The 23,340-nt window shown below is 42.6% G+C and overlaps 1 protein-coding gene across 1 annotated transcript; it reads left to right on the top strand.

Moving 5' to 3' along the window:
* The first annotated feature begins 558 nt into the window (after nt 1-558).
* LOC106608680 (uncharacterized) lies at nt 559-13,980 on the top strand. The gene is made up of 5 exons (XM_014206779.3): nt 559-962; nt 1,085-1,170; nt 11,297-11,405; nt 11,545-11,678; nt 12,113-13,980. The coding sequence occupies exons 1-5, from the start codon at nt 695-697 to the stop codon at nt 13,244-13,246; spliced, it is 1,731 nt and encodes a 576-aa protein (XP_014062254.2). The 5' UTR covers nt 559-694; the 3' UTR covers nt 13,247-13,980.
* Nucleotides 13,981-23,340: the final 9,360 nt, after the last annotated feature.

Raw genomic sequence — 23,340 nt, 5'->3', positions numbered from 1 at the left:
AGAAGCGGTTCGGACAGAGCTGGGGTTGCCCAGCATTCAAATCCTGGAATCTGGAAGATGAGTTAGATGAGTCAAAATGGCAATGCAATGTGGGTGTAGAGTAATTGTTTTTATTTGAAATGCTACCACAGTGATGATTCATGTCGCAACCATAGATGTGTGGTACTGGGATACCAACGTAGTGTTCGTAGAGGACTGTCAGATTTATTAAAATATTCTCTTCTTTCTGTTCATTTTCTATTGAATAATGTTATATGACTCATGAATTAAATACATCTTAACAGATGCAATAAGTTTATTGACATGTTTTAAATGTGTTTTTTTTTGCATTTCTACTGGTATTCTAAATATACTGTAGTTGATTAATATTGAGATTACAGCCTATGAAGTTAATATAATATTGTTTGACCAGTGACAGCATAGTTGCTTGCTTTTAGTTGTGCAAGTACATTTTAAATACATTTTAAAATCTCAAATTCAAATCATGAAATTCTAAATTAATTTTGGTACTTGCACCACACCATACTTATTGCATGACCAACTCGTCAATAGCTCCTCCCCAAATAGGAAGTCATGCACAAGCTTTGTTTACAATTTGCCAGGCAAAGGTAAAAGACAACGTGGATACGTGTAGGTTTTGATGACAATTCTTCATATTATTGTTTTCTAAAAAAAGTTTAAGATTTATTAGCAAATGACAATGGAGAATGCTGGCCACTTTCAAAGTCAGCTAACCTCTCTCATGAACGCGGTAGTGACTGCAGCGGTCGTGGAAATAGTCCGACTTGTAGAGGACAGTGCCGTGGTCCTTCGCCAACAGTTGTCCAAGAGTAAACTGGAGAACGAAGCATTAAAAGTCGAAAACGAATCGAATAAAAAGAAGCTGCAAATTTTGGAAGGAAGGTCGATGGCGGCAACGCAGCGTTCTGTCGCTCGTTGTCATGAAGCTGATGGCAGGAAATGTAACTCATGTGTGGATGGTTGGAAACTAAGTGGATTGCATTGGCTTTGTTACACGATTTATTTTGGGGCAAATAATCAAACATGCATTTTATGGTTTCTTCTGTTTATGGTAATTGTATAGATGAATTTGTCCACACAAAAGATGATGGAAATGGAGAGAAGACAGGTGCAGGGCTGCAATCTCAGGAGCCGGCTGGCCAATCCCAGGTTTGTATACGGGCATTTCCATGTAAAAGGCCCATGAGTACTAATTATGTGTAGTTCATAGGAGCACATCACATTTGGTGTCAAATGAAAGCTAAGAGGCTATATGTATTTTTTATTTTTTATTAAGTCATATGTTTTTTATATATATATTTGTAATAATGACAGTTACAACAATACTGAATGAACACTTATTTTAACTTAATATAATACATCAATAATATCAATTTAGTCTCAAATAAATAATGAAACATGTTCAATTTGGTTTAAATAATGTAAAAACAAAGTGTTGGAGAAGAATGTAAAAGTGCAATATGTGCCATGTAAAAAAACTCATGTTTAAGTTCCTTGCTCAGAACATATGAAAGCTGGTGGTTCCTTTTAACATGAGTCTTCATTATTCCCAGGTAAGAAGTTTTAGGTTATAGTTATTATAGGACTATTTCTCTCTATACCATTTGTATTTCATATACCTTTGACTATTGGATTTTCTAATAGGTACTGTAGTATTGCCAGCATAATCTCGGGAGTTAATAACTTGAAGTCATAAACAGCGCAATGCTTGAAGTACAGCGAAGAGCTGCTGGCAAATGCAGGAAAGTGCTGTGTGAATGAATGCTTACGAGCCTGCTGCTGCCTACCACGGCTCAGTCAGACTGCTTGATCAAATATCAAATCATAGACTTAATTATAATATAATAACACAGAAATACGAGCCTTAGGTCATTAATATAGTCAAATCCGGAAACGATCATTTCGAAAACAAAACGTTTATTCTTTCAGTGAAGTACGGAACCGGCATCGCTAAGTCTAAATATTGCTGTTACATTGCACAACCTTCAATGTTATGTCATAATTATGTACAATTCTGGCAAATTAATTTCGGTCTTTGTTAGGAAGAAATGGTCTTCACACAGTTCGCAACGAGCCAGGCGGCCCAAACTGCTGCATATACCCTGACTCTGCTTGCACTGAACGCAAGAGAAGTGACACAATTTCCCTAGTTAAAATAAATTAATGTTAGCAGGCAATATTAACTAAATATGCAGGTTTAAAAATATATACTTGTGTATTGATTTTAAAGAAAGGCATTGATGTTTATGGTTAGGTACACATTGGTGCAACGACAGTGCTTTTTTCACGAATGCGCTTGTTAAATCACCCGTTTGGCGAAGTAGGTTGTGATTCAATGATAAATTAACAGGCACCGCATCGACTATATGCAACGCAGGACAAGCTAGATAAACTAGTAATACCATCAACCATGTGTAGTTAAGATTGATTGTTTTTTATAAGATAAGTTTAATGCTAGCTAGCACCTTAACTTGGCTCCTTGCTGCACTCGCATAACAGGTAGTCAGCCTGCCACGCAGTCTCCTCGTGGAGTGCAATGTAATCGGCCATAATCGGTGTCCAAAAATACCGATTGCTATGAAAACTTGAAATCGGCCCTAATTAATCGGCCATTCCGATTAATCGGTCGACCTCTAACTACTACTACTACTACTACTACTACTACTACTAGTAATAATAATACAAAGAGAATCGCAAAGATGCTGTAAAAACAAACAAAACCAATGTAGAGATCTGGCAGGTATTGGGCAATCGTCTTCCACAGCTTCAGATGATAAGGTGCTGTTCAGCTGGGCAGTAGTTTAAGTGGAAAAAGTGGAGTCGATGTTTTCTTAAACTACATCTAGCAGAAAAAGTCTTACAAGGTATTTGAAATGCATCAAAACACAATGTTACCACTACCAACTAATATCAACATTTAAATGTAGTTTTGCAGAAATCATTAGCCTGTAAGTTTAATAAATATATTGTTATACTTTTACCAAAACACCACATATCTATAAGTAGGAAGATTATGAAAGTTTACAGAAGTAACAATTAAAGGTAGAGCTTCCAATTAGTTGTAGTGTTTTTACTGATCATTTGGTTTATGATTTATTAAGTGGTTAAAACGTGTCAATCTGTTTCCAAATCAGTAACAGAATGACCAAAAAATGATTAGCAAAATGACTGCAACTGAATTGGCTACAATAGGAAATCATAGTAGACACAAACCACAGTTCTGTCTCCTGTTACTGTCCTCTCTTCCACTGACATACTGTTATGTTCAGCTCATAGTGTCTCCTGTTACTGTCCTTCTTTCCACTGTCATACTGTTATGTTCAGCTCATAGTGTCTCCTGTTACTGTCCTCTCTTCCACTGACATACTGTTATGTTCAGCTCATAGTGTCTCCTGTTACTGTCCTCCCTTCCACTGACATACTGTTATGTTCAGCTCATAGTGTCTCCTGTTACTGTCCTCTCTTCCACTGACATACTGTTATGTTCAGCTCATAGTGTCTCCTGTTACTGTCCTCTCTTCCACTGTCATACTGTTATGTTCAGCTCATAGTGTGTCCTGTTACTGTCCTCTCTTCCACTGACATACTGTTATGTTCAGCTCATAGTGTCTCCTGTTACTGTCCTCTCTTCCACTGACATACTGTTATGTTCAGCTCATAGTGTCTCCTGTTACTGTCCTCCTTTCCACTGTCATACTGTTATGTTCAGCTCATAGTGTCTCCTGTTACTGTCCTCCTTTCCACTGACATACTGTTATGTTCAGCTCATAGTGTCTCCTGTTACTGTCCTCTCTTCCACTGACATACTGTTATGTTCAGCTCATAGTGTCTCCTGTTACTGTCCTCTCTTCCACTGACATACTGTTATGTTCAGCTCATAGTGTCTCCTGCTACTGTCCTCCTTTCCACAGACATACTGTTATGTTCAGCTCATAGTGTGTCCTGTTACTGTCCTCTCTTCCACTGACATACTGTTATGTTCAGCTCATAGTGTCTCCTGCTACTGTCCTCTCTTCCACTGACATACTGTTATGTTCAGCTCATAGTGTCTCCTGTTACTGTCCTCTCTTCCACTGACATACTGTTATGTTCAGCTCATAGTGTCTCCTGCTACTGTCCTCTCTTCCACTGACATACTGTTATGTTCAGCTCATAGTGTCTCCTGTTACTGTCCTCTCTTCCACTGACATACTGTTATGTTCAGCTCATAGTGTCTCCTGCTACTGTCCTCTCTTCCACTGACATACTGTTATGTTCAGCTCATAGTGTCTCCTGCTACTGTCCTCTCTTCCACTGTCATACTGTTATGTTCAGCTCATAGTGTCTCCTGTTACTGTCCTCCTTTCCACTGACATACTGTTATGTTCAGCTCATAGTGTCTCCTGTTACTGTCCTTCTTTCCACTGACATACTGTTATGTTCAGCTCATAGTGTCTCCTGTTACTGTCCTCCCTTCCACTGACATACTGTTATGTTCAGCTCATAGTGTCTCCTGTTACTGTCCTCCTTTCCACTGACATACTGTTATGTTCAGCTCATAGTGTCTCCTGTTACTGTCCTCTCTTCCACTGACATACTGTTATGTTCAGCTCATAGTGTCTCCTGTTACTGTCCTCTCTTCCACTGACATACTGTTATGTTCAGCTCATAGTGTCTCCTGTTACTGTCCTCTCTTCCACTGACATACTGTTATGTCCAGCTCATAGTGTCTCCTGCTACTGTCCTCTCTTCCACTGTCATACTGTTATGTTCAGCTCATAGTGTCTCCTGTTACTGTCCTCTCTTCCACTGTCATACTGTTATGTTCAGCTCATAGTGTCTCCTGTTACTGTCCTCTCTTCCACTGACATACTGTTATGTTCAGCTCATAGTGTCTCCTGTTACTGTCCTCCCTTCTACTGCCATACTGTTATGTTCAGCTCATAGTGTCTCCTGTTACTGTCCTCCTTTCCACTGACATACTGTTATGTTCAGCTCATAGTGTCTCCTGTTACTGTCCTCTCTTCCACTGTCATACTGTTATGTTCAGCTCATAGTGTCTCCTGTTACTGTCCTCTCTTCCACTGACATACTGTTATGTTCAGCTCATAGTGTCTCCTGTTACTGTCCTCTCTTCCACTGACATACTGTTATGTTCAGCTCATAGTGTCTCCTGTTACTGTCCTCTCTTCCACTGACATACTGTTATGTTCAGCTCATAGTGTCTCCTGTTACTGTCCTCTCTTCCACTGTCATACTGTTATGTTCAGCTCATAGTGTCTCCTGTTACTGTCCTCCTTTCCACTGACATACTGTTATGTTCAGCTCATAGTGTCTCCTGTTACTGTCCTCCTTTCCACTGACATACTGTTATGTTCAGCTCATAGTGTGTCCTGTTACTGTCCTCTCTTCCACTGACATACTGTTATGTTCAGCTCATAGTGTCTCCTGTTACTGTCCTCTCTTCCACTGACATACTGTTATGTTCAGCTCATAGTGTCTCCTGTTACTGTCCTCTCTTCCACTGACATACTGTTATGTTCAGCTCATAGTGTCTCCTGTTACTGTCCTCTCTTCCACTGACATACTGTTATGTTCAGCTCATAGTGTCTCCTGTTACTGTCCTCCTTTCCACTGACATACTGTTATGTTCAGCTCATAGTGTCTCCTGTTACTGTCCTCTCTTCCACTGTCATACTGTTATGTTCAGCTCATAGTGTCTCCTGTTACTGTCCTCTCTTCCACTGACATACTGTTATGTTCAGCTCATAGTGTCTCCTGTTACTGTCCTCTCTTCCACTGACATACTGTTATGTTCAGCTCATAGTGTCTCCTGTTACTGTCCTCCTTTCCACTGACATACTGTTATGTTCAGCTCATAGTGTCTCCTGTTACTGTCCTCTCTTCCACTGACATACTGTTATGTTCAGCTCATAGTGTCTCCTGTTACTGTCCTCCTTTCCACTGACATACTGTTATGTTCAGCTCATAGTGTCTCCTGTTACTGTCCTCTCTTCTACTGCCATACTGTTATGTTCAGCTCATAGTGTCTCCTGTTACTGTCCTCTCTTCCACTGACATACTGTTATGTTCAGCTCATAGTGTCTCCTGTTACTGTCCTCTCTTCCACTGACATACTGTTATGTTCAGCTCATAGTGTCTCCTGTTACTGTCCTCTCTTCCACTGACATACTGTTATGTTCAGCTCATAGTGTCTCCTGTTACTGTCCTCTCTTCCACTGACATACTGTTATGTTCAGCTCATAGTGTCTCCTGTTACTGTCCTCCTTTCCACTGACATACTGTTATGTTCAGCTCATAGTGTCTCCTGTTACTGTCCTCTCTTCCACTGTCATACTGTTATGTTCAGCTCATAGTGTCTCCTGTTACTGTCCTCTCTTCCACTGACATACTGTTATGTTCAGCTCATAGTGTCTCCTGTTACTGTCCTCTCTTCCACTGACATACTGTTATGTTCAGCTCATAGTGTCTCCTGTTACTGTCCTCCTTTCCACTGACATACTGTTATGTTCAGCTCATAGTGTCTCCTGTTACTGTCCTCTCTTCCACTGACATACTGTTATGTTCAGCTCATAGTGTCTCCTGTTACTGTCCTCCTTTCCACTGACATACTGTTATGTTCAGCTCATAGTGTCTCCTGTTACTGTCCTCTCTTCTACTGCCATACTGTTATGTTCAGCTCATAGTGTCTCCTGTTACTGTCCTCTCTTCCACTGACATACTGTTATGTTCAGCTCATAGTGTCTCCTGTTACTGTCCTCCCTTCTACTGCCATACTGTTATGTTCAGCTCATAGTGTCTCCTGTTACTGTCCTCTCTTCCACTGACATACTGTTATGTTCAGCTCATAGTGTCTCCTGTTACTGTCCTCTCTTCCACTGTCATACTGTTATGTTCAGCTCATAGTGTCTCCTGCTACTGTCCTCCCTTCCACTGACATACTGTTATGTTCAGCTCATAGTGTCTCCTGTTACTGTCCTCCTTTCCACTGTCATACTGTTATGTTCAGCTCATAGTGTCTCCTGTTACTGTCCTCCCTTTCCACTGTCATACTGTTATGTTCAGCTCATAGTGTCTCCTGTTACTGTCCTCTCTTCCACTGTCATACTGTTATGTTCAGCTCATAGTGTCTCCTGTTACTGTCCTCCTTTCCACTGACATACTGTTATGTTCAGCTGATAGTGTCTCCTGTTACTGTCCTCTCTTCCACTGACATACTGTTATGTTCAGCTCATAGTGTCTCCTGTTACTGTCCTCTCTTCCACTGACATACTGTTATGTTCAGCTCATAGTGTCTCCTGTTACTGTCCTCCCTTCCACTGACATACTGTTATGTTCAGCTCATAGTGTCTCCTGTTACTGTCCTCCTTTCCACTGACATACTGTTATGTTCAGCTCATAGTGTCTCCTGTTACTGTCCTCCTTTCCACTGACATACTGTTATGTTCAGCTCATAGTGTCTCCTGTTACTGTCCTCCTTTCCACTGACATACTGTTATGTTCAGCTCATAGTGTCTCCTGTTACTGTCCTCTCTTCCACTGACATACTGTTATGTTCAGCTCATAGTGTCTCCTGTTACTGTCCTCTCTTCCACTGACATACTGTTATGTTCAGCTCATAGTGTCTCCTGTTACTGTCCTCTCTTCCACTGACATACTGTTATGTTCAGCTCATAGTGTCTCCTGTTACTGTCCTCCTTTCCACTGACATACTGTTATGTTCAGCTCATAGTGTCTCCTGTTACTGTCCTCTCTTCCACTGACATACTGTTATGTTCAGCTCATAGTGTCTCCTGTTACTGTCCTCCTTTCCACTGTCATACTGTTATGTTCAGCTCATAGGGTCTCCTGCTACTGTCCTCCCTTCTACTGCCATACTGTTATGTTCAGCTGATAGTGTCTCCTGTTACTGTCCTCCTTTCCACTAACATACTGTTATGTTCAGCTCATAGTGTCTCCTGCTACTGTCCTCCTTTCCACAGACATACTGTTATGTTCAGCTCATAGTGTCTCCTGTTACTGTCCTCCCTTCCACTGACATACTGTTATGTTCAGCTCATAGTGTCTCCTGTTACTGTCCTCTCTTCCACTGGCATACTGTTATGTTCAGCTCATAGTGTCTCCTGTTACTGTCCTCTCTTCCACTGACATACTGTTATGTTCAGCTCATAGGGTCTCCTGTTACTGTCCTCCTTTCCACTGACATACTGTTATGTTCAGTTCATAGTGTCTCCTGTTACTGTCCTCTCTTCCACTGACATACTGTTATGTTCAGCTCATAGTGTCTCCTGTTACTGTCCTCCCTTTCCACTGTCATACTGTTATGTTCAGCTCATAGTGTCTCCTGTTACTGTCCTCCCTTCTACTGTCATACTGTTATGTTCAGCTCATAGTGTCTCCTGCTACTGTCCTCTCTTCCACTGTCATACTGTTATGTTCAGCTCATAGTGTCTCCTGTTACTGTCCTCTCTTCCACTGACATACTGTTATGTTCAGCTCATAGTGTCTCCTGTTACTGTCCTCCTTTCCACTGACATACTGTTATGTTCAGCTCATAGTGTCTCCTGCTACTGTCCTCCCTTCCACTGACATACTGTTATGTTCAGCTCATAGTGTCTCCTGTTACTGTCCTCTCTTCCACTGACATACTGTTATGTCCAGCTCATAGTGTCTCCTGCTACTGTCCTCCCTTCCACTGACATACTGTTATGTTCAGCTCATAGTGTCTCCTGTTACTGTCCTCTCTTCCACTGACATACTGTTATGTTCAGCTCATAGTGTCTCCTGCTACTGTCCTCCCTTCCACTGGCCTACTGTTATGTTCAGCTCATAGTGTCTCCTGCTACTGTCCTCCCTTCCACTGGCCTACTGTTATGTTCAGCTCATAGTGTCTCCTGTTACTGTCCTCCTTTCCACTGTCATATTGTTATGTTCAGCTCATAGTGTCTCCTGTTACTGTCCTCTCTTCCACTGACATACTGTTATGTTCAGCTCATAGTGTCTCCTGTTACTGTCCTCTCTTCCACTGTCATACTGTTATGTTCAGCTCATAGTGTCTCCTGTTACTGTCCTCTCTTCCACTGACATACTGTTATGTTCAGCTCATAGTGTCTCCTGCTACTGTCCTCTCTTCCACTGACATACTGTTATGTTCAGCTCATAGTGTCTCCTGTTACTGTCCTCCTTTCCACTGACATACTGTTATGTTCAGCTCATAGTGTCTCCTGTTACTGTCCTCTCTTCCACTGTCATACTGTTATGTTCAGCTCATAGTGTCTCCTGTTACTGTCCTCTCTTCCACTGACATACTGTTATGTTCAGCTCATAGTGTCTCCTGTTACTGTCCTCCTTTCCACTGACATACTGTTATGTTCAGCTCATAGTGTCTCCTGTTACTGTCCTCTCTTCCACTGGCATACTGTTATGTTCAGCTCATAGTGTCTCCTGTTACTGTCCTCTCTTCCACTGACATACTGTTATGTTCAGCTCATAGTGTCTCCTGTTACTGTCCTCCTTTCTACTGACATACTGTTATGTTCAGCTCATAGTGTCTCCTGTTACTGTCCTCCTTTCCACTGACATACTGTTATGTTCAGCTCATAGTGTGTCCTGTTACTGTCCTCTCTTCCACCGGCCTACTGTTATGTTCAGCTCATAGTGTCTCCTGTTACTGTCCTCTCTTCCACTGACATACTGTTATGTTCAGCTCATAGTGTCTCCTGCTACTGTCCTCTCTTCCACTGTCATACTGTTATGTTCAGCTCATAGTGTCTCCTGCTACTGTCCTCTCTTCCACCGGCCTACTGTTATGTTCAGCTCACAGGGTCTCCTGCTACTGTCCTCTCTTCCACTGGTGTAACTGTTATGTTCAGCTCGTAACTTTATTTATTTTCCTGTCCAGTGGGGTTCAAAGCAAGAGTGTGAAAACAGTCTGGACAACCCCCTCACTCTCCCTGTCTCTCTTCTGTCTCTCTCCAATTAATGTCACTTCTCTTGGCTCTTACTGACGCCTACCCACGAGTCCCCTCTCTTTCCATTTACTGTAACCAGCCACCTCACCCACTGAGCACCAGGTTTCCATGGACGTTGAAAAGTAGTTGAAATTTGGTCAATCCACCTCTGAACCAATCATAGACATCTGTTTCACAAGTTTGGACAACAGTATGGTAGAGTACAGTAGGGAAAAGTAGAGTATAGCTCAGTACAGTCGGAGAACTCCTGTAAAATATTGTACATATTTAGTTGATTTAAGTGTTATTTTTTAAATTGTATTATGTTTTTCTGTGTTTGATAACTCATTGAATTTCTAGCGAATATGTCTAGTTGCCTTGACCAATGGAATGGCAGGTTGATTTGTTTTCTTTGCTTAGCTACCTGACTACTGTTTGCATTACAAAGATGCATTCAGCACCGCTTCTAGTTTCACCCAGCTAAAGAGAGTGGACTGCAGTGTGGAGATGGCGGAGGGCTCCCTTGTAGTGAGGGTGGCTTTATACACTGGACTGACGTGTGGTAAGCTTTTAGTGCCGTATCGGCAGCAGAAGAAGCGTCACCCAAGTGGATGTTACACATGGCTAGTGGAGGAGTCGTCCTGTGGCTACCGAGGGCTGGGGACTGAGAACAACGTCAGGACCGGCTAGCCAACTCCACCATCATCCAACCTGTCCCTCCCTAGTACCATCTAACTCGGCTGCCAGACGAATAGAGGCCTTCACCAAGAGCAGGCTTCCTCTGAAGCTGTCAAGTATTCACTGTCATATTTTTTCTTAATTTTCTTTTTACTGCAGTTTTGTGTTCTCTTACCGATTTGTACTGTGATGTCCAAACTTGTGAAACATAGACGTCCATGATTGGTACAGATTTGGTCCGGCCCGGACAAACCAAATGTGGTAGCCAGTGTGTAGAATAATACTCAAACGGATATTATATTTTTGTACCATGAAGAGAATGACATTCATAATTATGCATTTCTGTATCGTACAAATCAGAGACCCATGATGTCATTCTGTCACCATAATTGTGTTATAGGGTGTTAATCCACTTAATTTACTGTAGTTCAATAACCAAAATAGATTTTTTTTTCAAAGTGAAGGTATCATGTCATTGCTGACACCCCATTCTTTCTGCAGACATCATTCTGTCTTAATTCAAAGTAGATATTGAAGAGTTTTTGGAAAAATTAGTAACATAAAAAAAAAAGTGATTTTACCGTCATGTTACCAAACTTTACATCTGCACTGCTCTTCGCGTAAATTCGTTTTTGTAAAATTTTCAGTGGAAATTGTTAAAAGTTGTTACCATGGAGAAGGATGGAATGAAAGTACTTCGCATCAAGAAGGAAATAAATGATGACACAGAACATAACACACCATCTCCAGTGACAGGTGAGTGTGACAGTTTCACCTATCACAGTTCTATGTTTGAGAATAGTGCATAACTTTTTGCCCAGACTGTACATATTAAGCTTTTTGACGTGAATTTCATACGTTGTATTTACTGTAATGGCACCTGTGTCTGTTTCAGATGAGCAGCTGTGTCCCAAAGTGGACATGGTGTTTGATAAGGAGTGGAGCCAAAGCCTGTGGCGAGACGACAAAATAGACAGTAAAGACAGAACAGAGGAAGAAACTCCAGGATCATCAATGACCCAGCATCAGGTCAGTCCACTTTCCATCAGAGTTTAAAAAAAATCGTAGTTAAGGCCTATGTGATACAAACACACATGCTGTTGAGATGGTTGGTTGTGAGATATACAGATCTATTGAGCCATGTTTTGGTCAAAAAACTAATCAGAGACATGACAAAAGATGGGAAAGGGAAGTAAAATACAACAGTCAAATAATCAAACCCAAACAATGGAAAAGTTCTTCAAGAAGTGAACCTGTCGCAGTCATCCAAGTGTCTTCAAAGGTCTAGCAGCATCTGGAAATGAACAACAAACTCAATCCCCTAAAAAGACAGCAAAGACCGATACATAAAAAAATGAATGTACAGAAGTGGCGTGTTGTATCGACATAGGCCTCTGACTACCAGGCAGGCTACCAAGTCCCTCTACGGGTTTACTTACATACGGTTGGTCGTCTTCTTACAGAACGGAGGTCTACTTCAGTGCAGTAAGCTGAATCCCTCCACTCCCATCCTCGAAGTCTTCTGTGATCCTGAACGAGACACGTATCCCGACTACCGACTGAAGAGGGAATCTCTGAATTATCTGTTCTCCTTGGCCCTGACTGGTCAAGACAGACAGACGGCAACATTCAAGATCCTCGTCTTTATTTACTGGTTGGCCCACGGGACCTCCTATAAAACTGTCTCGGAGACTTTCGGAATCCCTCTGTCCAATGCTACCAGCATCGTCCGCGACGTTGCGGACAAACTGGTCAAGCTCTCGCTGAAGATTGTGAACAAGCCCTCTTCAGGCGAGCTGGCTCTCACGGTACAAGGGTTCGGCAGACTGGCCCGTCACCCGGTGTTTGAGAAGGCTGTGGGGGCCATAGGTGGGTGCCACGTCAGGGTCAAGATCCCCGGTGTACCGCAACCCCAACAGCGTCCAGGTGACCAGCCCCTCCCTGAGAAGGCCCTCCCCACCATCAACTTCCAAGGGGTCTGCGACCACACGGGCAGCTTCATCGACGTCTTCGCGGGGCTGCCTGGGTCTATGACCGACGTGAGGATCCTGAGGCACAGTCCCCTTTACAAATGTGCTCTCTACCCTCCACCCGGATGCTTCCTCCTGGGCAGTGGCAGGTACCCTTGCCTACAGACGCCTGTGTGCCTCATCACACCCTATTCAAAGTCTGACCAGAACCCGCTGCACGTCCAGTTCAACCAGCACCACGCCATGGCTCTCTCCTCCATCGAGAGGACCTTCGGCATCATGAAGAAGCGCTGGCACACGATCTTCCTGCAGCCTCTTGAGCTCCACCCGAGCTTCATCCCCAAAGTGCTAGCAGTGTGCACCGTGCTGCATAACATCTGCCTCAGGTCGGGAGACTTGCTGGAGCCAGTGGAGGTTGAGGACGGAAGCAAGGTGACAGAGGCTCTGAAGGAGTGGCTAGCGTCCAATGAGACCAGCGGGGAGGCGTTGAGGGACAGTTTGGCTAAACAGATCTCTACAATGAAATGCATGGCCGCTGTGAAAGATGAGCGAGGTACATCTGCACCAGCAAACACGACGGCAGTGCAAAAAGAACACGCTTACAACATAGTGGTGATGGAACATTGATTGGGTGATCAAAATTGATGGGTCGAATAAGTCATCAGTCACCGATTACACCACTGGCTAGCTGTGATACTTCATGAGCCCATAAATGGTGGTGGAACTGTTACTACTGACATTTTTGACTTTTTCACTAAAACAATTAAGCAAAGTCACCTCATATGCCAGTGTTTCTATACAATGTCAAAAATCATCAAATATGATTTCCTTTATAGTGTACACAGTATAGTGAAACACGATTTGGATTATGTTTTTGTGAGTGGTGTAAATGAGTGGGCAGGTATTCGAACTTGTTGCTTTCTTTTTGATCAATTCAGTGCTTATTACAAGTGTGTTCTACTCAATGAGTTATACTGTATACTCTAGATGACTGATAGGGGGCGCTACCACCTTGCCTCCATCTTGGCACTCCCTTATTTAGCATAAAAATGAAGTGAAAAAATATGAACATTTTCCTTAAAGTACATTTATTTTTAGATTACTAATGTTACTGTCCCCACTACAACAACAAAAATACTTAAATACATGTAATTTTGTCCTTGAAACATTTAGTTAACTACTGTAGAATTCCTATGGAGGACTGCTCCTACTAGGGGTGTCATGTCCGACCGGTGGCTTCAAAGCCTCTCAACGGTCAATACATAGCATCAGTAATCCTTGGTTTATATACATCATTGTTTCTACGTGTTACGTTTTTTTTTCTGTTGAGTTGAAAATAAAGCAATATATCTACCTCCAAATCCTTTGTAATGTGAATGGATTTTTTCTTGTTGTGCCTTAGCCTTTCTGCCCTATAATAATATGGTTATTCAAATGTGTGTGTGTGTGACAAGTTTTCCCTGAATTTTCAATGCAGTAGTTTCGGCTTAGAAAAACTGAAAGGTTATGTTACTTCTCAAAAGGTACCACCAGGAGGCACTGAATGAATTAGTGTTATTACTGTATGGATACTCAAAGCATCCCCTATAAGCAGCGGGGTTTAAATCTGTCTTTCGGGAACCCGCAGTCCTTTCATGTATTTGAACTATTCCATAGCTAGCTCACCTGATTCAGCTTGTCACCTAAGCATCAAGCCCTTGAATAGGTGAGTTGGGTCAAGGCTACAACAATTGTGAAACATCTGGGTGGGGTCCCCAAGGAGAGGTTTGAAAACCACTACCCTATAGTCTGCAGGCTGTGGTGTGCAATCAAGTCTTTGATAAAAGCATTCTTCATTGTGCCACCTAAAGGGACATTTTTACCTTACAGAAAAATACGACATGGAAGGTTCATGGTGCCAGGCTAATTTCAACCATCAATGCACTCCGTGATAAAACAGACCAAAGCACTCTTGCATCCTCAAGGCATATATTATTTTGGCAACTGATTTCATTGTTTCATTGATTATCATTTATTATTTGGACTTTTCACAGAAGGAAAAGGAGAATTGTAAATTATGCGGATGATTGGATTAAAGAGGAGGATGATTGGATTAAAGAGGATGAGGACATCCTAGAGCAAACCCATGAAAGTGCAAGTGTTCGGCGAGTAACCATATTTAGTATTGTGAAGTGGATATGTTCAGTGCTCACTCAATAGCGCTCAATGAATAGTCAAAACCAAATGATTCAGTTATTTTACAATTGAAACATTGTGTTTAAAATCAACAAATCATTCTTCTCCATGTTTTTTGCAGATTGATTCTTCAGTCAATCCACTCAGTGATTTGAACAGAGACGCTTTCCACATTTTGCAGCCAAGAAAATGACATGGCTAAGATAACAGAGTTTGAGAGGCTGATTAGGGTCTGTTAAGGACAAACAACAGGATTGTTGGGGAATACCAATGCTAACAGTGGTGGGAAAAGTACCCAAATGTCATACTTGAGTAAAAGTAAAGATACACTTTACTTAAGTCATTTTCTATTAAGTTAAGTCACCCAATAAAATACAACTTGAGTAAAAGTAAAAGTATTAGGTTTTAAATATACTTGAAAATGCTAAAATGTACTTAAGTATCAAAAGTAGAAGTACAAGTATAAATCATTTCACATTCTTTATATTAAGCAAACCAGCATTTACATTTAAAAAATTTTTACAGATAGCCAGGGGCACACGCCAACACTCAGACATCATTTACAAATTAAGCATTTGTGTTTAGTGAGTCCGCCAGATCAAAGGCAGTAGAGATGACCAGGGATGTTCCCTTGATAAATGTGTGAATTTGACCATTTCTCTGTCCTGCAAAGCATTCGAAATGTAACGAGTATTTTGAATGTCAGGGAAAATGTGTAGAGTAAAAAGTCCATTATTTTCTTTAGGAATGTCTCAATTTACATCAACATAGCTCAGGCAGTAGGAAGCTCTCATCCATTTATATGCAGATGATAGTCTTATACTCAGCTGGCCTCTCCCCGGATTTTGTGTTAAATGCTCTCCAACAAGCTTTCCTAGTGTTCAACAAGCTTTCTCTGCCCTTTACCTTTGTTTTGGAGGTGTTCAGAACAAGGTTATGTGGTTTGGTAAGAAGAATGCCCCTCTCCTTACAGGTGTTATTACTACCTCTGAGGGTTTAGAGCTTGAAGTAGTCACCTCATACAAGTACTTGGGAGTATGGCTAGACGGTGCACTGTCCTTCTCTCAACACATATCAAAGCTGCAGGCTAAAGTTAAATCTAGACTTGGTTTCCTCTATGGTAATCGCTCCTCTTTCACCCCAGCTGCCAAACTAACCCTGATTCAGATGACCATCCTAACCATGCTAGATTACGAAGACATAAGTTATAGATCGGCAGGTAAGGGTGCTCTCAAGCGGCTAGATGTTCTTTACCATTCGGCCATCAGATTTGCCACCAATGCTCCTTATAGGACACATCACATCACTGCACTCTATACTCCTCTGTAAACTGATCATCTCTGTATACCCGTCGCAAGACCCACTGGTTGATGCTTATTTATAAAACTCATAGACCTCACTCCCCCCTATCTGAGATATCTACTGCAGCCCTCATCCTCCACATACAACACACGTTCTGACAGTCACATTCTGTTAAAGGTCCCCAAAGCACACACATCCCTGGGTCGCTCCTCTTTTCAGTTCGCTGCAGCTAGCGACTGGAACGAGCTGCAACAAACACTCAAACTGGACAGTTTTATCTCAATGTCCTCATTCAAAGACTCAATCATGGACACCTTACTGACAGTTGTGGCTGCTTTGTGTGATGTATTGTTGTCTCTACCTTCTTGCCCTTTGTGCTGTTGTCTGTGCCCAATAATGTTTGTACCATGTTTTGTGCTGCTACCATGTTGTGTTGCTACCATGCTGTGTTGTCATGTGTTGCTACCTTGCTATGTTGTTGTTTTAGGTCTCTCTTTATGTAGTGTGGTGTCTCTTGTTGTGGTGTGTGTTTTGTCCTGTATTTATTTTTAATCCCAGGGCCCCGTCCCCCGCAGGTGGCCTTTTGCCTTTTGGTAGGATGTCATTGTAAATAAGAATTTGTAATTAACTGACTTGCCAAGTTATATGAAGGTGAAATAAAAAAGTAGAAGTTGTAAAAAAATATAAATAAAGTACAGATACCCCAAAAAACTATGTAAGTAGTACTTTAAAGTATTTTTCTTAAGTACACACCACTAAATGCCAAGAAGAAACAGAATCGTTGTATTAATCTGGATGGACAATGAACAAGAGCAAGAGTACAAGCAAGTCAGGACGGTTAACAGTGGAGGTACAAGACACTGTTGACAAAAAGGAGAACCGTTGAGGAAGTCAGAGTAATGGCACAGGAAATGTTTTTCCCAAATGGACTTTCAATTAAAAAAAGACAACTGAAGGACTATCATAGAGAAATCAGATGGGTATTCTCAAGTAAACAATTCAAGCACTGGAGGAACGATATGAGGAAACCAAAGTCTGAGGTTTTTTACTCTGTCTTTGTACAAAGGCACACATTAGAGATTTTAACTTTGTAGTACTTCAGTTTGGTGGTAGCCTTATTTATTAAGTGCCTAGTTCTTGTGTACACAATTACCATGTCTTTGATTCATTAGATTATATTCGGCTGTATAACGTGAGTGGAACTCTTCAGTCTACTGTGCTATATGTAGGCTAATCAAACTGCAGCCTACTTTGTTTTAATTTTTTTTACTGATCTCAGGAAAGTTTATCTGCGGCTGTTTTGGATATGTCATACATTTTCATATTCCCTTATTGTGTGTTTCGACTATGTATGGGGAGGTTGAAAGCACAACTGTTCATTCAATGCACTCCTACCATTCTCACCTTCTAAACTCAGCAAAAAAAGAAACGGCCCTTTTTCAGGACCCTGTCTTTCAAAGATAATTTGTAAAAATCCAAATAACTTCACAGATCTTCATTGTAAAGGGTTTAAACACTGTTTCCCATGCTTGTTCAATAAACCATTAATGAACATGCACCTGTGGAACAGTCGTTAAGACACTAACAGCTTACAGACGGTAGGCAATTAAGGTCACAGTTATGAAAACTTAGGACACTAAAGAGGCCTTTCTACTGATTCTGAAAAACACCAAAAGAAAGATGCCCAGGGTCCCTGCTCATCTGCGTGAACGTGCCTTAGGCATGCTGCAATGAGGCATGAGAACTGAAGTGGTTTCTTGAGTCAAAGGATGCCATCATCTCTACCCTGGCCATTGTCCATGCACCTGTTGATGCTCTGACCCAAGAGGAATGGGAGGAGGTGTGCAGAGTCCTGGAATCCTTTGAGCAGGTCACTGTGGAGATCAGTGGAGAGAGGTACAGTAAGCAGTTATTACTACATCATTATTTAATCCAGTATTATATATGTAGAGTTGAAGTTGGAAGTTTACATACACCTTAGCCAAATACATTTAAACTTAGTTTTTAACAATTACTGACATTTAATCCTAGTAAAAATGCCACGTCTTAGGTCAGTTAGGATCACCAGTTTATTTTAAGAATGTGAAATGTCAGAATAACAGTAGAGAGAGTGATTTATTTCAGCTGTTATTTCTTTCATCACATTCCCAGTGGGTCATAAGTAGTATTTGGTAGCATTGCCTTTTAAATTGTTTAACTTGGGTCAAACATTTTGCGTAGCCTTCCACAAGCTTCCCACAATAAGTTGGGTGAATTTTGGCCCATTCCTCCTGACAGAGCTGGTGTAACTGAGTCAGGTTTGTAGGCCTCCTTGCTCGCACACACTTTTTCAGTTCTGCCCACAAATGTTCTATAGGATTGAGGTCAGGGCTTTATGATGGCCACTCCAATACCTTGACTTTGTTGTCCTTAAGCCATTTTGCCACAACTTTGGAAGTATGCTTGGGGTCATTGTCCATTTGGAAGACCCATTTGCGACCAAGCTTTATCTTCCTGACTGATGTCTTGAGATGTTGCATCAATATATCCACACCATTTTCCTTTCTCATGATGCCATCTATTTTGTGAAGTGCACCAGTCCCTCCTGTAGCAAAGCAACATGATGCTACCACCCCTGTGCTTCACGGTTGGGATGGTGTTCTTCGGCTTGTAAGCCTCCCCCTTTTTTCCTCCAAACATAACGATGGTCATTATGGCCAAACAGTTCTAATTTTGGTTCATCAGACCAGAGGACATTTCTCCAAAAAGTACGATCTTTGTCCCAATGTGCAGTTGCAAACCGTAGTCTGGCTTTTTTATGGCGGTTTTGGAGCAGTGGCTTCTTTCTTGCTGAGCGGCCTTTCAGGTTATGTCGATATAGGATTCGTTTTACTGTGGATATAGATACTTTTGTACCTGTTTCCTCCAGCATCTTCACAAGGTCCTTTGCTGTTGTTCTGGGATTGATTTGTACTTTTCACACCAAAGTACGTTCATCTCTAGGAGACAGAACGCATCTCCATCCTGAGCGGTTGTCACGGCTGTCGAAAGGAGTGGACCAAAGTGCAGCGTGGTTGTAGTTCCACATTTTATTAAATCCATGAAACTTTGCAATACATAAATAACTGAATTAACAAAACAAACCGTGACGCAGAGAGAAACAAACACTACTCAAAATATAATAACCCACAAAACCCAGGAAGAAAAACCCCTACTTAAATATGATCTCCAATTAGAGACAACGAGGATCAGCTGCCTCCAATTGGAGATCAACCCCCCAAAAAATTGAAAAAATAGAACTTAAACATAGAAATACAAAACATAGAAAAACACAAAACACCCCCTGTCACGCCCTGACCTACTCTACCATAGAAAATAACCTCTTACTATGGTCAGGACGTGACAGCGGTATGACGGCTGCGTGGTCCTATGGTGTTTATACTTGCGTACTATTGTTTGTACAGATGAACGTGGTACCTTCAGGCATTTGGAAATTGCTCCCAAGGATGAACCAGACTTGTGGAGGTCTACAATTTTTTTTGTGAGTTGTTGGCTGATTTCTTTTGATTTTCCCATGATGTCAAGCAAAGAGGCACTGAGTTTGAAATACATCCACAGGTACACCTCCAATTGACTCAAATGATGTCAATTAGCCTATCAGTAGCTTCTAAATCCATGACATCATTTTCTGGAATTTTCCAAGCTGTTTAAAGGCACAGTCAGCTTAGTGTATGTAAACTTTTGACCCACTGGAATTGTGATACAGTGAATTATAAGTGAAATAATCTATCTGTAAACAATTGTTAGAAACATTACTTGTGTCATGCACAAAGTAGATGTCCTAACCGACTTGCCAAAACTAGTTTGTTAACAATAAATTTGTGGAGTGGTTGAAACACTTAAGTTGGAGTCATTAAAACTCGTTTATGTAAACTTCCGACTTCAACTGTATATGAGCAGTAGATGAGAATGTAGTATCAGTAGACAAAACATGAACCTGAACTAACTAGTTACTGTTCTCTCTTTTCAGCTGTGACAGCCTCAAAAAATGATTCTCCCGTGTAAGGGTCTGCAGCGAATCTCAGCCAGTCGCCAGAGAGAAGCAAATGTATCCACAGGACATGTGACAGGGTTGGACACCCTATGTTCATCAATGGACAGAAAGTTCCACAGAATCAAATCAAATCAAAGTTTATTTGTTACGTGCGCCGAATACAACAAGTGTAGTAGACCTTACAGTGAACTGCTTACTTACAGGCTCTAACCAATAGTGCAAAGAAGGTATTAGGTGAACAATAGGTAAGTAAAGAAATAAAAACAACAGTAAAAAGACAGTGAAAAGAACAGTAGCGAGGCTATATACAGTAGCGAGGCTATAAAGGTAGCGAGGCTACATACAGACACCGGTTAGTCAGGCTGATTGAGGTAGTATGTACATGTAGATATGGTTAAAGTGACTATGCATATATGATGAACAGAGAGTAGCAGTAGCGTAAAAGAGGTGTTGGGGGGTGGTGAGTGCCGGGACACAACGCAGATAGCCCGGTTAGCCAATGTGCGGGAGCACTGGTTGGTCGGGCCAATTGAGGTAGTATGTACATGAATGTATAGTTAAAGTGACTATGCATATATGATAAACAGAGAGTAGCAGCAGCGTAAAAGGGGGGGGGGGGGCACACAATGCAAATAGTCTGGGTAGCCATTTGATTAACTGTTCAGGAGTCTTATGGCTTGGGGGTAAAAACTGTTGAGAAGCCTTTTTGTCCTAGACTTGGTACTCCGGTACCGCTTGCCATGCGGTAGTAGAGAGAACATGCTATGACTAGGGTGGCTGGGGTCTTTGACAATTTTAATGGCCTTCCTCTGACACCGCCTGGTGTAGAGGTCCTGGATGGCAGGCAGCTTAGCCCCAGTGATGTACTGGGCCGTACACACTACCCTCTGTAGTGCCTTGCGGTCGGTGGCCGAGCAATTGCCGTAACAGGCAGTGATGCAACCAGTCAGGATGCTCTCGATGTTGCAGCTGTAGAACCTTTTGAGGAACTCAGGACCCATGCCAAATTTCTTTTGTTTCCTGAAGGGGAATAGGCTTTGTCGTGCCCTCTTCACGACCGCAAGGAACTTGAAGCTCTCAACCTACTCCACTACAGTCCCGTCGATGAGAATGGGAGCGTGCTCGGTCCTCCTTTTCCTGTAGTCCACAATCATCTCCTTAGTCTTGGTTACGTTGAGGGATAGGTTGTTATTCTGGCACCACCCGGCCAGGTCTCTGACCTCCCTATAGGCTGTCTCGTCGTTGTCGGTGATCAGGCCTGTTGTGTCGTCTGCAAACTTAATGATGGTGTTGGAGTTGTGCCTGGCCATGCAGTCCTGGGTGAACAGGGAGTACAGGAGGGGACTGAGCACGCACCCCTGGGGGCCTCCAGTGTTGAGGATCAGCGTGGCAGATGTGTTGCTACCTACCCTCACCTCCTGGGGGCGGCCCGTCAGGAAGTCCAGGATCCAGTTGCAGTGGGAGGTGTTTAGTCCCAGGATCCTTAGCTTAGTGATGAGCTTTGAGGGTACTATGGTGTTGAACGCTGAGCTGTAGTCAATGAATAGCATTCTCACATAAGTGTTCCTTTTGTCCAGGTGGGAAAGGGCAGAGTGGAGTGCAATAGAGATTGCATCATCCGTGGATCTGTTTGAGCGGTATGCAAATTGGAGTGGGTCTAGGGTTTCTGGGATAATGGTGTTGATGTGAGCCATTACGAGCCTTTCAAAGCACTTCATGGCTACGGACTTGAGTGCTACGGGTCTGTAGTCATTTACATTTACATTTACGTCATTTAGCAGACGCTCTTATCCAGAGCGACTTACAAATTGGTGCATTCACCTTATGATATCCAGTGGAACAACCACTTTACAATAGTACATCTATATCTTTTTTTTGGGGGGGGGGTTAGAAGGATTACTTTATCCTATCCCAGGTATTCCTTAAAGAGGTGGGGTTTCAGGTGTCTCCGGAAGGTGGTGATTGACTCCGCTGTCCTGGCGTCGTGAGGGAGCTTGTTCCACCATTGGGGTGCCAGAGCAGCGAACAGTTTTGACTGGGCTGAGTGGGAACTGTGCTTCCGCAGAGATAGGGAGGCGAGCAGGCCAGAGGTGGATGAACGCAGTGCCCTTCTTTGGGTGTAGGGACTGATCAGAGCCTGAAGGTACGGCGGTGCCGTTCCCCTCACAGCTTCGTAGGCAAGCATCATGGTCTTGTAGCAGATGCGAGCTTCAACTGGAAGACAGTTGGCAGGTTGCCTTTGTGTTTTTGGGCACAGGGACTATGGTGGTCTGCTTGAAACATGTTGGTATTACAGACTCAATCAGGGACATGTTGAAAATGTCAGTGACGACACCTGCCAGTTGGTCAGCACATGCCCGGAGCACACGTCCTGGTAATCCGTCTGGCCCCGCAGCCTTGTGTATTTTGACCTGTTTAAAGGTCTTACTCACATCGGCTGCGGAGAGTGTGATCACACAGTCGTCTGGAACAGCTGATGCTCTCATGCATGCCTCAGTGCAGCTTGCCTCAAAGCGAGCATAGAAGTGATTTTGCTCGTTTTGTAGGCTCGTGTCACTGGGCAGCTCGCCGCTGTGGTTCCCTTTGTAGTCTGTAATAGTTTGCAAGCCCTGCCACATAAGACGAGCGTCGGAGCCGGTATAGTATGAACAGAATATAATCATGTGCTATCAGAAACCGTTGCACTTAACCCCAGGTTTAAGAAGTTAGCCTTCAGTGATGCCAGAGCGATTGATGAGGCTCTTCAAAGAATAATCTCAGCAGCAGGGAGGGACAGCTCCAGCAGTCAGCTGGCTCAGGCACCAGGGCAACAGAAAGAAGAGGGATCTGATGGAGTAGAAGCACCAGCAGTAGTGCCACAAACGTCTGCTGTTTGGATGCTGTTTGACGAGAGAGCAACTGGGGATGCAGCACGAAGGAATCCCTCAGCAGATTCCATAATGGAGGTCCGATCCTATTTGGAGGAGCTGGTGGAAGAACAAGGCCTCTGTCGACCCACGGCTTACTAAAGTCATGACAGGGAGACTGCATATTGGCCACATCCATTCCTTCTGAGAGGGTCTTCTGAGAGAAGAAACCGCATCAGCCCCTCGAAAGTGATGCAGCTTGCATTTCTGAATGCAAATCTCTCATAAAAGCAAAATATGGTCAGTATTGCTGTGTGCTGCTGGTTATAACATGGCAATAAAGAAGAGAGAGAAAAGAGGGACCA

This window comes from Salmo salar, chromosome 07 (genome assembly GCF_965601325.2).
Source record: "Salmo salar chromosome 07, fSalSal1, whole genome shotgun sequence".
Taxonomy (NCBI): Eukaryota; Metazoa; Chordata; class Actinopteri; order Salmoniformes; family Salmonidae; genus Salmo; species Salmo salar.
The sequence above is the reverse complement of the archived record's forward strand: the minus strand, read 5'-3'. Positions and strand labels throughout refer to the sequence as shown.